Below are 14,518 nucleotides of genomic sequence, written 5' to 3' on the forward strand. Positions count from 1 at the left end.
TGATGGAATTGTGAGGAGCTTGGGGGCAGCCCCAGGGGCAGGCACTGGCCTTCAGAGCTCCCAAGGGACTCAGCCAGGCTGACAGCCACGGAATGTGCCCCATGGCATGTGCAGAAGCTCTGGGGTTCTCCCGTGACCTCGGCCAGGAGCCCCCGTGGGGCAGCCCACCTGCCCCTCTGGGGCCCTGCCGGCCGCTTCCTTCTCGGCCCCTCCCTTGGATCTTTGGCTGGGGGGCGGTGGAGGGGAAGGCTGGTGCCTCACGCCAGCCCTGCCACAGGCTCAGAAGTCCCGAGAAGGCATTTGGAGAGCAGACGTGACAGGCTTTTAACTGGTGTAACTGCACTTTATCAAACTTAGTTATGTAGCCGCCCAGGACTGGGTCTCTGTCTCCCCTTCGTCAGTCTGCATTTCTGGGTGACATTCTCAGGCCAGGGCCGGGCACATGGAGACGCGTGAAAGCACACTAAGTCAAGCCTGTGCTGTCCCCGGGCAGCTTGGAAGGTTCTGGGTGTGCGTCCCCAACGCCCAGGGCAGTCAGCTGGGGAGAGTGCTCTGGCCATCCCAGGGCAACCTTGGGGCCGCTTTGCTGAAATGAGAGGAAAGATTCAGAAAGGCTCACTGTCCTAAAATGAGTGGCCTTTAGGGGCCTTGCAGCGTGGCCACCTGCCCTGGCTTCTCTCCTGGCCAGTCTCTGTCCACCAGGGCCTGGCGTACTCAGTGACAGGTTGCCCGTTATGGCCCAGAGCAGCCCTGGCAGCTTGGAAAGCAGTGTTCCATGGCAGTGACACCGACCCTCGTCCAGGTCCTTCAGGGCACCTGGAGGGCTGAGTGGCTACATTTGTTTCCTGGGGCTGCGGTAACGAGTGACCACACACTGGGTGGCTTAAGACAGCACACATTTATTCTTATGGTTCTGAAGGCCAGAGCCCTGGCCTCAGTCTAACTGGGCTAGAATCAAGGGGCCCACAGGGCCGTCCTCCCTCGGAGGCTGGAGGGGAGAGTCCGTCCTTTGCCTCAGCCCTCCTCCCAGAGCTGCAGCCCCTCCAGGTGTCACGTTTCCTTCTGCGTTGCCTGGATCCCCAGATCCACGTTGCAGCCCAGCCCCCAGGGTGATGGTGTTTGTGATGGTTGGATGAGGTCATGAGGGAGGGGCCCCCGTGATGGGAGTGGAGTCCCTGTAAGAACAAGAGGCCAGAGCTGGCTCACTCTCTACGCGATGTCACCGTGCGAGGCCACGCGAGGACACAGTGAGAGGCGCCACCTGCGAGCCAGAAAGCACCCTGACCTTGGACGTCCAGCCTCCAGGGAATACATGAGAGAAACACCTGTTGTTTGAGCTGTGCAGCCTGTGGCATTTCGTTGTGGTGCCAGAGCCGAGCAAGACCCTCTTCTGTCTCCGCTCTGCCCCCGCCGCCCCCGCGAGAACCCTGTGATTACGATTAGGGCTGCCTGCACCTGCCAGGACTGCCTCCCGCCTCGACATCACCAGCTTAACCATACCTACAGAGTCCTTTTTGCAGGTGACGTCACATGCTCACAAAGTCTGGGGACGAGGATGTGGACATCCGTGGGGGCCATCGTTTAGCTGGTCACAGCAGGGAACACGGCCCTGGGTGGACTCGTGCACACAAGGCCCGGACTTGCCCTTGACCACGACCAATTGGCAGAAGCCTCTTACCCACCGTCCTCGCTGACCCCTCACAAGCTCGCGAGCCAGATGGAGAAACGGAGGGTCAGCCAAGTTCAGAGGCCACTGGCCAGCCAGTCGGAGTGGACAGGCCTGAGGGGAGGGACAGGCCCGGGAGGCAGGGCCCTCTGGCTGGGGAGAGAAGCTGGGGGGACATCAGAGCTGCCCTTGCCCACCCACAGTCCGGGGCTCCCTTCTGCATGTGCCCTGTCGCCGTCGGGGCCGCGTGGTTTCACGGCTTCGAGACCAGGTGGGCGTCGTTGGAGGCCTGAAGCGATGTGGGTCTCAGGCCAGCGCCCCAGCCCCACCCCTGCAGTTCCCGGGGTTGGCCCAGGTGATGCAGCTTCAGGCAGGGCTTCGTGGGCGTCTGGGTGGCCGTCGCAGCCCCTGGTGGGGTTTGTGCCCCAGGGTTCGAGGTGGGGCCGTGTGGGCTCGGGGTATGCAGAGCTCAGCCATGAAAGATGCCCCCTCTGTGCCCGTGGGCGTCACCTGTGAGCTCTGCCTCTTGGGGCTCCTGACACGGCCTGTGGGCAGCGCGGGGGTGAGCGTGGAGTCACCTCGAAACCGCAGCTGTGCCCGTGAGGGTCACTGTAGCGGGGAGATGTGGGTGTGCAGGACTCTGGCTGTCTCACCACGTGGGTGCGCCTGGGCCTCGGGCGTCTGCCACCAGATGGCGCCACAATGACGCTGCAGGAACGAAAGCCAGGGAGGGGCTCAGCGTGCCCTGCCCCAGCCCCAGCGGGGCTGCTCTATTTGCCCAAGCGCAGGTCTTGCTTCTGCCTATGTGGGTGTGTCATCCCTACACTGTTTGCATTAAATAACGTAGCTTGACCTTTTCCCTTGGCATTTTTTAAGTTGTCACACATCATTAAAAGTATTTATAAATATTATTCCAGTGGCTGTGTGATATTTCATTGCTCTTAGTTGCCCGTGTCTATAAGGATGTTGGATGTTAAGGTGGTTTGAAAATGTGTTATACAGTTTGTTCACCTGTGAAGAACATCTTTGGAAAAGTCACTGCGTTTCTAAGATGCGTTCCTGTGTGAGGGACATGGGTTTCACCAAAGGGTTGGATCCATCAGGTTTGGCCCAAGATCTGGTGCCCGTTGAGATGTCTGATCAGTGCCAGGCCACCTGCCTTTGGGTGAGGCATCTGGGACAGTCCCCCACTCATCTGGAGCTCCAGAATTTTCCACTTCCTCCAGGTCTCTGGCTGTCACTCCTTGAAGATCTGGAGACTGAAGTCTGTGGGAAATGGCTTGGGGTTATGTGTCTTGGGGGGATGGTGTCTCCACTTGAATGGGGGGCGTGGCAGTGGTTCTGCAGCCCAGTATTTTGTTCTTTGACCCTGGTTTCCTTTGTCCGGGTTCTGACTTATGCTTCTTGGCCACGAGGGACCCCAGGCCGAGTTTCTCCTTATTCTGTGCTTCTCACTCCCCTCTGCATCCTGGCCTCTCTGCAAGCAGTTAGCCCCGTGTTGGCAGTGTCGACACTGCTTACTGACATTGCAGCTCGCTGCTCAGAGGGTTGGGATTTGAGCTGTGCAAGGCCCCCACTATCTGGGAGCGTCCCTATTGTGATGGGGACGGTGGCCTGTGCTTGGTGGGAGCAGCAGCTCTTGCTTCTGGGCTCCCTGGGTGCAGGGCACCAGGCAGGGGGTCCTCTCGTTCATGCCCCATCAACCCTCCGAGCCAGTCACTGCCCCAAGCCCTGGGAAGGGGGATCCCAGGTCTCGGCCGGTGAGGGGCACGGGCACCACGCAGGCCTAGCCACCCCCGGCCTCTGCGCTCTCCGGCCGGGACCCCCCCAGCTTCAGTCTGCACAGGAGACTTGTCCCGCCAAGGACGTGAAATCCGGTCATTTCAGTGTTGTTGCGGCCGCGGCACCCGTCCTGGCAGCGGTGCTGACGTGCTGTCTGCCCCCAGGTGTGCATCGTGCAGAAGCGGGACACGGGGAAGATGTTCGCCATGAAGTATGTGAACAAGCAGCAGTGCGTGGAGCGGGGCGAGGTCCGCAACGTGTTCCGGGAGCTGGAGATCCTGCAGGAGATCGAGCACGTCTTCCTGGTGAACCTGTGGTGAGCTGGCGGGGTGGAGCCCTTCTCCTGCCCCGGCGCAGTCCCCCCGCCTCCCCTCTCCCCCCCATCCCCTCCCAGGAGCTGGTGGGGTGGAGCCCTTGTCCTGCCCTGGCGCCCTCTCCCTCCCCTCCCCTCCCCCTCCCCACACACCCCACACATACACACCCCACACATACACACACACCCCCGCACACACACACCATACACACACACACCACACATATACACACACACACACACACACACACACACGCACGCATACACACATGGCACTAACGAAGGGCTTCCTGGCCTGCAGGAAGCCCGGACTAGGTGTCCACACACACACACACACACACACATACACACAACACACACACACACACGCACACACACACGGCACTAACGCAGGGCTTCCTGGCCTGCAGGAAGCCTGGACTTCCCCACAGAGGATGCCTGTGACACACGAAGTTTCTGGCACTGAAGTCAGGGAGGGAGAGTTTTAGCGCCTAACTCTGCGTTTCCTCCACAAACTGGGCACCAAGACTGGCTGGGGGGTCGGGGAGCCTGCAGTGAGATCAACCCCTTCCGCTCTCCCTGGAGACCTGCGAGCCGCTAGAATGAGAGCAGTGTGGCTTCTGGGGGGAAGAGAGAGGAGCATGACATGAAAAATTAATTCTTTGTAACTTTACTCTTGAGTCGAGAGCCAGTTGATTATCTGAGAGCTCACAGAAGAGATTACAAAGTGGACGGAGGTCCTTAAACCATTGTTTTCCTACTGCCACCATCTTCATCATCTCACCACAGTCTTCTTCTTTATCACGTTCATCCCCAAAACCATCCTCAACATCACCACCGTCACCACCATCACCACTGTACCACCATCACCACCGTCACCGCCACCACCATCACCACCGTCACCACCGTCACCGCCACCACCATCACCACCGTCACCACCGTCACTGCCACCACCACCATCACCACCGTCACCACCGTCACTGCCACCACCACCATCACCACCGTCACCACCGTCACTGCCACCACCACCATCACCACCGTCACCACCGTCACTGCCACCACCACCATCACCACCGTCACCACCGTCACTGCCACCACCACCATCACCACCGTCACCACCGTCACTGCCACCACCACCATCACCACCGTCACCACCGTCACTGCCACCACCACCATCACCACCGTCACCACCGTCACTGCCACCACCACCATCACCACCGTCACCACCGTCACTGCCACCACCACCATCACCACCGTCACCACCGTCACTGCCACCACCACCATCACCACCGTCACCACCGTCACTGCCACCACCACCATCACCACCGTCACCACCGTCACTGCCACCACCACCATCACCACCGTCACCACCATCACCGCCACCACCATCACCACCACCGCCACCACCATCACCACCATCACCACCGTCACCACCATTATCACCACCATCACCACCATCACCGCCACCACCATCACCACCATCACCACCGTCACCACCATCACCACCATCACCGCCACCACCATCACCACCGTCACCACCATCACCACCACCATCTTCACCATCATCACCACCACCACAACCACCATCACCACCACAGTCACTACAGCTGCCAGCTGTTAGAAGCTGGTCCCTTGCCCAGCCCTACCTGAACATTTCTCCTCACTGTCTCAATTTCTTCTTTAACAACCCTCCAAGGCAGATATCTTTATCCCCTTTTTGGAGAAGAGGAAACCAGGGCAGCAAGAAAATGGCCCAGAGGCAGTGCTGTGTTCCACTCTCCATCAGTCAGCCATGGGCATCTCTGTCCCAGCTGGGCACCTCCCATGGGGACCGGCCTCTCTGTCTTGCCCGAGGGCTCTGGCTCCAGGTGGCTCCTGAGCAGCGGTGGAGTCAGCACCTTGGGCAGGGCCCCTCTCCTGGGAGTGCCTGGTGGGGGGTGGCCTTGGGGCCAGGGCCCTTATGGGGGGACTCGTCAGGTGTGGCAGGAGCTGTGGCTCTGGCCCCCAGCCGTGCGCATGCCAGGCCCTCCCACGGTGCCCACAGGTACTCCTTCCAGGACGAGGAGGACATGTTCATGGTGGTGGATCTGCTGCCGGGGGGAGACCTGCGCTACCACTTGCAGCAGAACGTCCAGTTCTCTGAGGACACCGTGAGGCTGTACATCTGTGAAATGGCACTGGCCCTTGACTACCTGCGCAGTCAGCACATCATCCACAGGTGTGTGCACACCTGACGGGGCGGGGTGCCTGCCCAGGCCTGCGGGTGCCGCCCTCCAGCAGGACCCAGATGGGCTCCTGTGTGCTCTGCCCTGCCCTTACCCGCAGCCCTGCCCCCAGTGTGGCACCGGGCCCGTCAGTGCCTGGCTCCGAGGCCAGCTCCATGGCTGCACGTATCATGGCCACCTGGGGTGGGTCCTGTCTGAGCAGCCCCAGCTGAGGCCGGGCACAGACGGCTGGTGGCCTTCATGGGGTGGGGAGGGCGGCTTCACCTGGTTTGTTCAACTGCAGGATTCCTGCCCCCGCCCAGCAGGTGCCCTTGTGCCCATCTGCCATGTCTTTGGCAAATTCAAGCTAATTTTAACATTTTAACATTCAAACTAATTTTAGCATCAGAAGGCAGATGAAATGAGAAAGATGAAGCCGCATCCACAGGATAAAACCCAAAATCCCAACACGTGGCCTAAAGTGAAGTGGGTGTGGCTTGGCGTTTCTGCCTGTGGGACTGTTACCCGGTCGCGGTGCAGGCACCGAACATGCTGAGTGCCGAGAGGTTGGGAGGGCAAGGCCTGAGGCCAGCTGGTGGAGCCACAGACCCCCAGTTGACAATTCTGCGCAGCTGCAGGGCTCTGGGAGAGGGCCCCGCCTCGGGGGTCCAGGCCAGGGGGTTCTGCTTTCATCCTCTGGGGGCTTCGGTGCCCCTCGGCGTCCGGTGCTGGGCATTCTCCCCGCCGTCTGGCCTCAGGAGGTGAAGGGCTGGGTTCACCCAGCTCTGCCAGGGTGCTGCCAGGTGGAGAGGGGGTCTTAGGACCCAGCTCGTGGGAACCCCCAGCCCTGCCGGAATCTTTGGACTCATCTCCCTGCTTCCTGCTCTTTCTACAGAGACGTGAAGCCCGATAACATCCTCCTGGATGAGCGAGGTGAGCCTAGGCGTGTGAGCCCAAAGCCGCAGAGGGTGTGCGCCGCTGCCCGCAGGACACATCCCCTTGGGACAGTCATGCTGTTCTCTCTCCTCGCAGGCCATGCACACCTGACTGACTTCAACATCGCCACCATCATAAAGGATGGCGAGAGGGCGACCGCGCTGGCCGGGACCAAGCCGTACATGGGTGAGCCTCGCCGCTCCCAGCCCGCGCCCCCCGCCAGCCTGCCGGCCGGTCTCCCCGGGCCTGTGGCTGGTGGGTCGGGTCACTGACCTAAAGGCACAGCAGCAGGGGACGGGTCAGGCTAAGAACAGCCAGGCCTGATCCGTGCAGAAGAATCCGAGTGACCGGCGTGTACTGTGGGTCTGATAATGAGATAGCCCACCGCCCTCGTCAGGCTGTGGGACCGGGATTTGAACCAGGCGGTCGGTGGGGAAGGACAGACTGACCGCTGAGGGCAGCTTCCTAGTCCAGCTCTGGCGGCAGCCTGGTCTCTGGGCCTGCGGTCACCGGGGCTGGGGTCACGGGCCCTGTAGTCACCGAGGCTGGGGTCACGGGCCCTGCGGACACTGGGGCAGGGGTCACGGGCCCTGCGGTCAGGAATGCTCAGCTGATCCTTCCCTCCCTGGAAAGCTCCGGAGATCTTCCAGTCTTTCGTCAACGGTGGGACTGGCTACTCCTTCGAGGTGGACTGGTGGTCAGTGGGGGTGATGGCCTACGAACTGCTGCGTGGATGGGTACGGAGCTCCTGCGGCCTGCGGGCTCAGTCCCCAGACCCTGAGCTAGCTGCGTCCCCCCGGGGTGGCCCCAGCTCCCAAAGGGGTGAGGCTGCCCCCACCCCCAGGTGTTCAGGGCGGTCCGTGCTGTCCGTCAGCGAGGCTGCACGCTGGAGGGGGCTGGGGGCAGGCAGAGAACCGTCCAGCAGGGCTGCCCCCTTGGGACTTCCCGTGAGGCTTGTGTGTGGGTGGGGCCCTGTGCTCTCCCTGCAGCTGCCACGGCCTGGACAGCGCTGGAGCCCCGGAGGCTGGGGGCCTTGTCAGGTCACCACCTGCCCTTCCCACCTCGGGGCCTCCGAGGCACTGTGCCCTGGAGAAGGCCCTAAGCAAGGCAGCCCCCTCTGCCCTCTGCAGCTGGTCCACCAGGCCCAGGCGCCCTGGGGGTGCTGTGCATCCTTCCCAGCCTGCTGGCAGCCTCTAGGGTCGCCTCCCTGGCTGCACTGCAGGCTTGGCCTCCTGGGCTCTTCCCTGGGCCTGCACTGGGGGCTGGGGGCAGGTAGGGCGCGCCTCGGGTGGCCCTGGGTTCGGGGAGGTGCCTGCTACAGCTCTGCCTCTGCTGCCCAGAGGCCCTACGACATCCACTCGGGCAACACCGCGGAGTCCCTGGTGCAGCTGTTCAGCACCGTGAGCGTCCAGTACGTGCCCACCTGGTCCAAGGAGGTGGTGGCCCTGCTGCGGAAGGTGAGACCCGCCCAGCCCTGCCTGGAGCGCAGGCCCGGCCGGACACGTGGGGCTCGACGGGCATCACGTCCCGAGGGTGGGCAGCCTGGAGGCCCTGGTCCCAAGAAGGCATCTGGTTCACGCCTCCTGCGTCTTGTGTCCCTCTCCGGCTGGGCTTCCAGCGGCCACCCGCTCCTTGTTCTGCTGTAACAGCTCGGCCCACGTGAGCACTGGTGCAGCTGAATTTAACCCTCACGACCTGGTTGCACGTCACAGATGCCCAGACTCAGGGCAGGTCACCCCATCGTGTGCATTGGAGGGAGGATGTGTGGGCCTGGGTGCCGGGGCCGCCCTGCTCTGGTCCCCTCTGCCCCATGCCTCCTGCTGGAGGTGGGCAGCCACTGGCCTGGCCATCCCCCCACGGGGAGCAAGCAGAGAAAATCCCAGAACCCCCGCGCATCCCAGGTCCTGAGCGCGAGTCAGCGGCAGCCCGGGGACCTCAGCCTGGTGGGGACCTCAGCCTTGTGGGGACCTGGGGCTGTGGCATCACCACTGGAGTGCCTCCCCTGGGGTCCAGGTCCGGGCCGGGGGGCCGCTCCTCGGCTGGCCAGCCAGCTCCCCACTCGGAGAGCCGTCCCTCAAGCACACTGGGGCGTCGAAGCTGGGTCAGGATGGGTGAGGGAGGGCGTGCTGGGCATTTGTGGCCCGGCCCACCCCCAGCTCCTGTCTCCTGGCCCCGGGGTCCTGCTGGGCAGGTCGTGGCCCCTGCCCGGAGACCTCTGGCCCGGGAAGTGTAGCCAAGCGGCTAGAGGCCCTCCCCCAGCCCCCGGGAGGGGCTCTTAACACAGCCTTCGCCCCGCGCAGCTGTGCCCACACCAGCCAGGTGGCTCACACGGTGGGACCTCGGCCGCCGCGGGCCCGGGCCGGGGGTGAGGAGGGTCCGCACACCAGGCTGGGGAGCCTTGGACTGGGTCTCTGCTGTTTCCCCCGGAAAAGGCGATGGCTGTGATGCTGGCCACGCATGCACGGCTGCCCCGGGGCCTCCTGGGGCCGTGACAGTCACCATCCTGTCGGGCTGCAAGCGGGAGGCCAGTCGGCCAGTCGGCCAGGCTGCAGCTGCTGCCTGCTGATGGGTCCAGGGAGACCCGCGCCGGGGCCGGTGAGTGCCGGGCGGACCTGGGCCCGGGGCAGGCTGACCGGGGCCTCGTTCCAGCTGCTCACCGTGAACCCCAAGCACCGCGTGTCCAGCCTGCAGGACATGCAGGCGGCCCCCGCGCTGGCCGCCGTGCCGTGGGCCGAGCTGAGTGAAAAGAAGGTGGAGCCCGGCTTCGTGCCCAACGTAAGCCCGCGGCCCGGGCGGGCGGGGCGGCGAGGGTGGCCCGGTGCCGGGCTCAGCACCGTCCTCCACAGAAGGGCCGCCTGCACTGCGACCCCACCTTCGAGCTGGAGGAGATGATCCTGGAGTCGCGGCCGCTGCACAAGAAGAAGAAGCGTCTGGCCAAAACCAGGTCGCGGGACGGCGGCTCCCGGCCGGTGAGCCCGGGCCCCGCCCAGCCCGGCTGCTCCTGCCGCCCTGCGCGCCCTCCTCTGCCGTCGGGGTGTGCGGGTGCCTCCTGCCTCACCGGGCTCTGCTGCGGCTGCGTAGGGCCAGGCTCTGCCCCCGTGGTCACGGGGCCACCTGTGTGCGTGTGTACCCGTGAATGTGTGCGTGTGTGCGCGCCTGCGTGTGAGTGCACGTGCGTGCGTGTGCGCACATGCGTGTGGGTGTCTCTGCCTCCTCTTCGCACGAGCACACCAGGGACACTGGGTAGGATGCGTAGTGCAGGTGACCTGCCCTTTACTTGACTGGTGGCATCTGCAGGGACGTCGTTTCACATTCTGAGGAAATGGGGCCAGGACCCCGCCCTGGGGACATGGTTTAACCTGTCACAGCCCCCGTCCTGCCCCAGGTCAGCTGCACTTGGAAGTGGGGGGCGTTCCCGGGGAGCAGGGGATCCAGCCTGGACCTGTCCCCGGGGTACGGCCGGCGTTCACAACACAACTAGAGCTGCGGGTGTGGATGGTGGTGTTCACAGCGGGGACACTGTATGCGCTCGGCAGTCCCCCAGCCCCCGGACCCGGCAGAGCCTGTGGGGATGCCCTGGGATGTAGCCTCTCACACCTGGGGGGCCTGTGCTGCCCCCGGCCTGGGTCCTGGGCAGAGAGATGGGCGTCAGCCTCTTCTCCCTGTGGTGAGGGGCCAGGATGGGGTCTTCCCTGGAAGCCTCAATTTCTCAGTGAGAAGGTGGGTGGGCTCCCATCCCCTCCCCTGATGGCAGCCCCTGGTGCCGGCAGGGGCACTGCAGGTGTGGAGCTGTCCTTGATTTCCTGTTGGTCTCACTTTGTTCTTGCTATCAGGGTGGGAGTGATGGCTTTGAGTTCTTTATATGAAAGAGCTGAAGTTACATTCCTTATTTCTGTTTTTTATTATTGATCGATAAGAGTTATTTATTTACATATTCTGCACACAAGTGCCTTAGACAGACGATTTGTAAAGATTTTCTTCTAGTCCGTGGGTTTTCTTTCTTTTTTTAAAAATAAATTTATTAATTAATTTATTGACTTTTGGCTGCACTGGGTCTTCGTTGCTTCACGCGGGCTTTCTCTAGTTGCGGCGAACGGGAGCTACTCTTTGTTGCGGTGCGTGGGCTTCTCATTGCGGTGGCTTCTCTTGTTGTGGAGCACGGGCTGTAGGCGTGTGGGTTTCAGTAGTTGTGGCACGTGGGCTCGGTAGTTGTGGCACACGGGCTTAGTTGCTCCACGGCATGTGGGAGCTTCCCAGACCAGGGCTCAAACCTGTGTCCCCTGCAGTGGCAGGCGGATTCTTAACCACCGCGCCACCAGGGAAGTCCTGTGGGTTTTCTTTCTTCTGGTTGACACCATCTGCAGCGGAAGTCTGGTTTTGGTGAAGTCCCACGTGTCTGTTTCCTCTTTGTTCATTCATGCTTTTGGTGTCATTTCTAAGAAACCATTGCCTCACCTAAGGTCACAAAGAGGTACTCCTGTGTTTGTTTTCTTCTAAGTGTTTTATAGTTTTTTCTCTTACATTTTGGGTGTAGGATCCACTTTGAGTTAGTTTTATGGATAGTGTCAGGTAGGGATCCAACCTGATTCTTTTGCATGTGGACGTGCAGTCGTCCAAGTGCTGTTTGTTGAAAGAGCTATATTCTTTCTTCCATTGAATTGCTTGGCATCATTTTCAAAAATTAATTGACCGTGAACGTAGGGGTTTATTTATGGAGTGAATGTAGGGGTTTACTTATGGACTTGCAGTTCTAGTTCACTGAGCTGTGTGTCTGTCCTGCTGGTGCCACACTGACTGGACAATTAGAGCTCTCTGGTGAGTTTTGAGGTCAGGAAGTAAGTGTGAGTCCTCCAACCTGTTCTTTTTCGAGACAGTTCGGCTACTCTGGGTCCCTTGCATTTCCAGGGCATTCTGACGGGTTTGGGAATTACATCTAAGTTGCTCAGCAGGTCATTTGTGACAAAGTTAGGGATTGGTGCCTGGTCCCCATGCCCAGGCCCTTTGTCACTCCCCACCTTGGGTGACACCTGGGGTCAGACGCTGTGTGTATCAGCGTCGATAGGGCCCGTGGATATCTACCCCGACGATCGGGTGCACGGATTGACTCAGGCAGGGCGCCCGGAACAACCACTCATGCAGTCGGGCTGGGGGGCAGCAAGTCTGGGTTTCAGGCAGCGTCCTTGGAGAGCAGCCTGCCCTTCAGGGACCTGAGTGCAGGTTACGCTCTGGGGAAGCGGCCTTTCCTGCCCCTGCACCCAGCACCTAGTCAGCGAAAGGTCCCAGAGGGACAGACATTTCCGTGGCCTCCCGACTCTGTGTGGCAAAGGGTCCAAAAGCCCACAGCAGGTCGCTGGACCACACGCATGTGCCATCGCAAGGAAAGGCGCCAGAGCCGGACGGGGTGTGTAGCGCAGCCCCAGCTCCCTCCTGACAGCACAGCCCATGGCTCGGGAAGGAGGGGTCCCTGGGGCACGTCACTGTGCACACCGTCCACCTCTAATGCTGCCCAGACCCTCCGAGCGGCTCCTTGGGCAGGAGTGTCTCTTGTCCTTGGAGAACCTGGGTGCGGAAGGGTGAGATGAACCGCAGCCCCTCCCCCCGCCAAACCCCAGGCCGCGGACGGCGTCTCTCCATCCCCCATCCCCACTCTAGCACCTCCTCACCCTCAGATGGCACCTCTTCTGGTCTGCATGCATCAGGGGCTCACCTCCTGGCATGACCTCGGCCCTCGCCCCTGAGTGGCCTGAGCTTCCGGTCCAGAACTGGCTCCGGCCGGAGTTTGTGCACCTGTCCGTTTATCATCAGCCCTGAGCCAGGGTTGATGGACCCATTGTAAGTTGAAAATATCATAGGTCAATATGCATTTACGATCCCTCACCTACCAAACATCATAGCTTAGTCCGGCCTGCCTTATACGTGCTTAGAACACTCCGGGCAGAATCATCTAACACAGAGTCTATTTTATAATAAAGTGTTGACTGTCTCATGTAAATGATCAAATGCTGTACTGAAGGTGAGAAACAGAATGGCTGTCTGGGTCCAGAATTGTTGTTTACCCTTGTGGTCGTGGGGCTGAGCTGGAGGTGCAGCCACTGCCCAGCGTCACAGGAGAGGAGTGGACCCCATATCGCTAGCCCGGCAAAAGATCAAAGTTCAGAATTTGAAATACGGTTTCTACTATCTGCATATCACTTTCACACCACTGTAAAGTCAAAAAGTCGTTTGCCGAACCATCATAACTGGGGACTGGCTTTATAGTGTGTTATGCACACTATAGGTGAATGCAAAATACCAACCCTCTTTGCTGATGGGATCGGAAAGAATGTGTGTGTCCAGTCAGTGGCTGCACGCCACACACCAGCAGCTGTGTCATCTGTTCTGGTAAAGCGCCTGCTTCAGGCTCAGCAGTGGCGCTCGGGCCACCACTAGGTTAAATCTGTCCTAGTTCCCCTCTCCTGCCACGAGCCGTCTGATCTTTGCAGGGCCAGGCTCATGAATTCAATGGGAAAACAATGGAAGCAGCATCCTTGGGTCCCCACAGATAAAGGCAAAGCCTCAGAAGTCCCTCACAGTGGCGCTTGTCACTGCTGTTCCACTCTGGATGTGGGTTTGTTTTTTATTTCTTATCTCGGCTGGTTTGTGGAGGGGGGGTAGAGTTTCAGGAGCTTTCACTGGGCTTTTCCATGATAATAGCTGTTACTCCACAGGTCAAGGTACTAATCTGAGAATTCTGCCAGGTGCCAAATACATCGGTCTTGGTTATGCATGCAGCAGCTAGGGGGCAATAGCCACTGGGTAGGCTAAGATGGACGTGGGCCAAGTATTAGCTCAGACCCTGTCTCCAACAGACCTCTAAACGGCTGGGCGTTTCCCCTCTCCTGTGTGCAGACATGAGGGAAGTGGTCATAGATACCTTTGGGAAGGGCTGAGGGTATGGCTGCCGTGTACACTTGCTGTGAATTAGCCTGGGCCTTCCCTACAGGGAGCCTGCCCCTCCTTCAGTCCATGGGTCTAGGTCTGAGAACCGAATTCGATGTGGAAATGAGAAAAAGAATTGTGACTTTCCATCAAGGTGGCCGACGCCAGCCTTCTGCTCCTACCCTTGATCTTACTGTGTGTGTGTGTGTGTGTGTGTGTGTGTGTGTGTGTGTGTGCGCGCGCGCGCACGTGCACGTGCAGGCACTGGTTGTCCATCTCTGACCCCTGGGAGCGCCGTGATCTGTCGGACATCATCCACATCCCTGGGGGTCGGGGTGCCCTGCGTGCCACTCTAACCTTGAGGCCTGTTGCGGCAGTCCCACCCCCCTCAGTGTGGCTGAGTAGGCGAGGTTACGGCTTCCACTGTTCTGGGTCCCGTCATCACCTCCTCTGGGGCCTCGGTTCTGGAGCACAACCTCCTGAACAAGACAGACGCCACTGAGCTTCCCCAGGGCACCGTATCCCGCCCCCCGCCCCCCAGCTCGTTCCTTGTCATCTGGCTGGAAGGAGTGTCCTTTGGGCCCTCCAGAGGAACACGGTCATCTGATGGGTCCGTGGGTCTTTATACTTGAGTCTGTTGACGCACTCCAGCTGCCCAGTCCTCTGAGACTTAGATGCGCCCGCCCCCCCCCCCCCCCC

At 60.7% G+C, this 14,518-nt stretch overlaps 1 protein-coding gene across 1 annotated transcript in view; it reads left to right on the forward strand.

Annotated features, from left to right (window-relative positions):
- Positions 1-14,518, forward strand: part of STK32C (serine/threonine kinase 32C) — an 84,187-nt gene that overhangs the window by 66,826 nt on the left and 2,843 nt on the right. The window contains exons 3-10 of the mRNA XM_007452014.1: positions 3,613-3,764; positions 5,806-5,979; positions 6,861-6,898; positions 6,998-7,087; positions 7,535-7,638; positions 8,242-8,358; positions 9,551-9,676; positions 9,748-9,870. Coding sequence (XP_007452076.1) covers positions 3,613-3,764; positions 5,806-5,979; positions 6,861-6,898; positions 6,998-7,087; positions 7,535-7,638; positions 8,242-8,358; positions 9,551-9,676; positions 9,748-9,870 — 924 coding nt within the window. The remainder of the gene's footprint in view (positions 1-3,612; positions 3,765-5,805; positions 5,980-6,860; positions 6,899-6,997; positions 7,088-7,534; positions 7,639-8,241; positions 8,359-9,550; positions 9,677-9,747; positions 9,871-14,518) is intronic.

The sequence above is a fragment of the Lipotes vexillifer genome, unplaced genomic scaffold (genome assembly GCF_000442215.2).
Source record: "Lipotes vexillifer unplaced genomic scaffold, Lipotes_vexillifer_v1.1 scaffold1117, whole genome shotgun sequence".
Taxonomy (NCBI): Eukaryota; Metazoa; Chordata; class Mammalia; order Artiodactyla; family Lipotidae; genus Lipotes; species Lipotes vexillifer.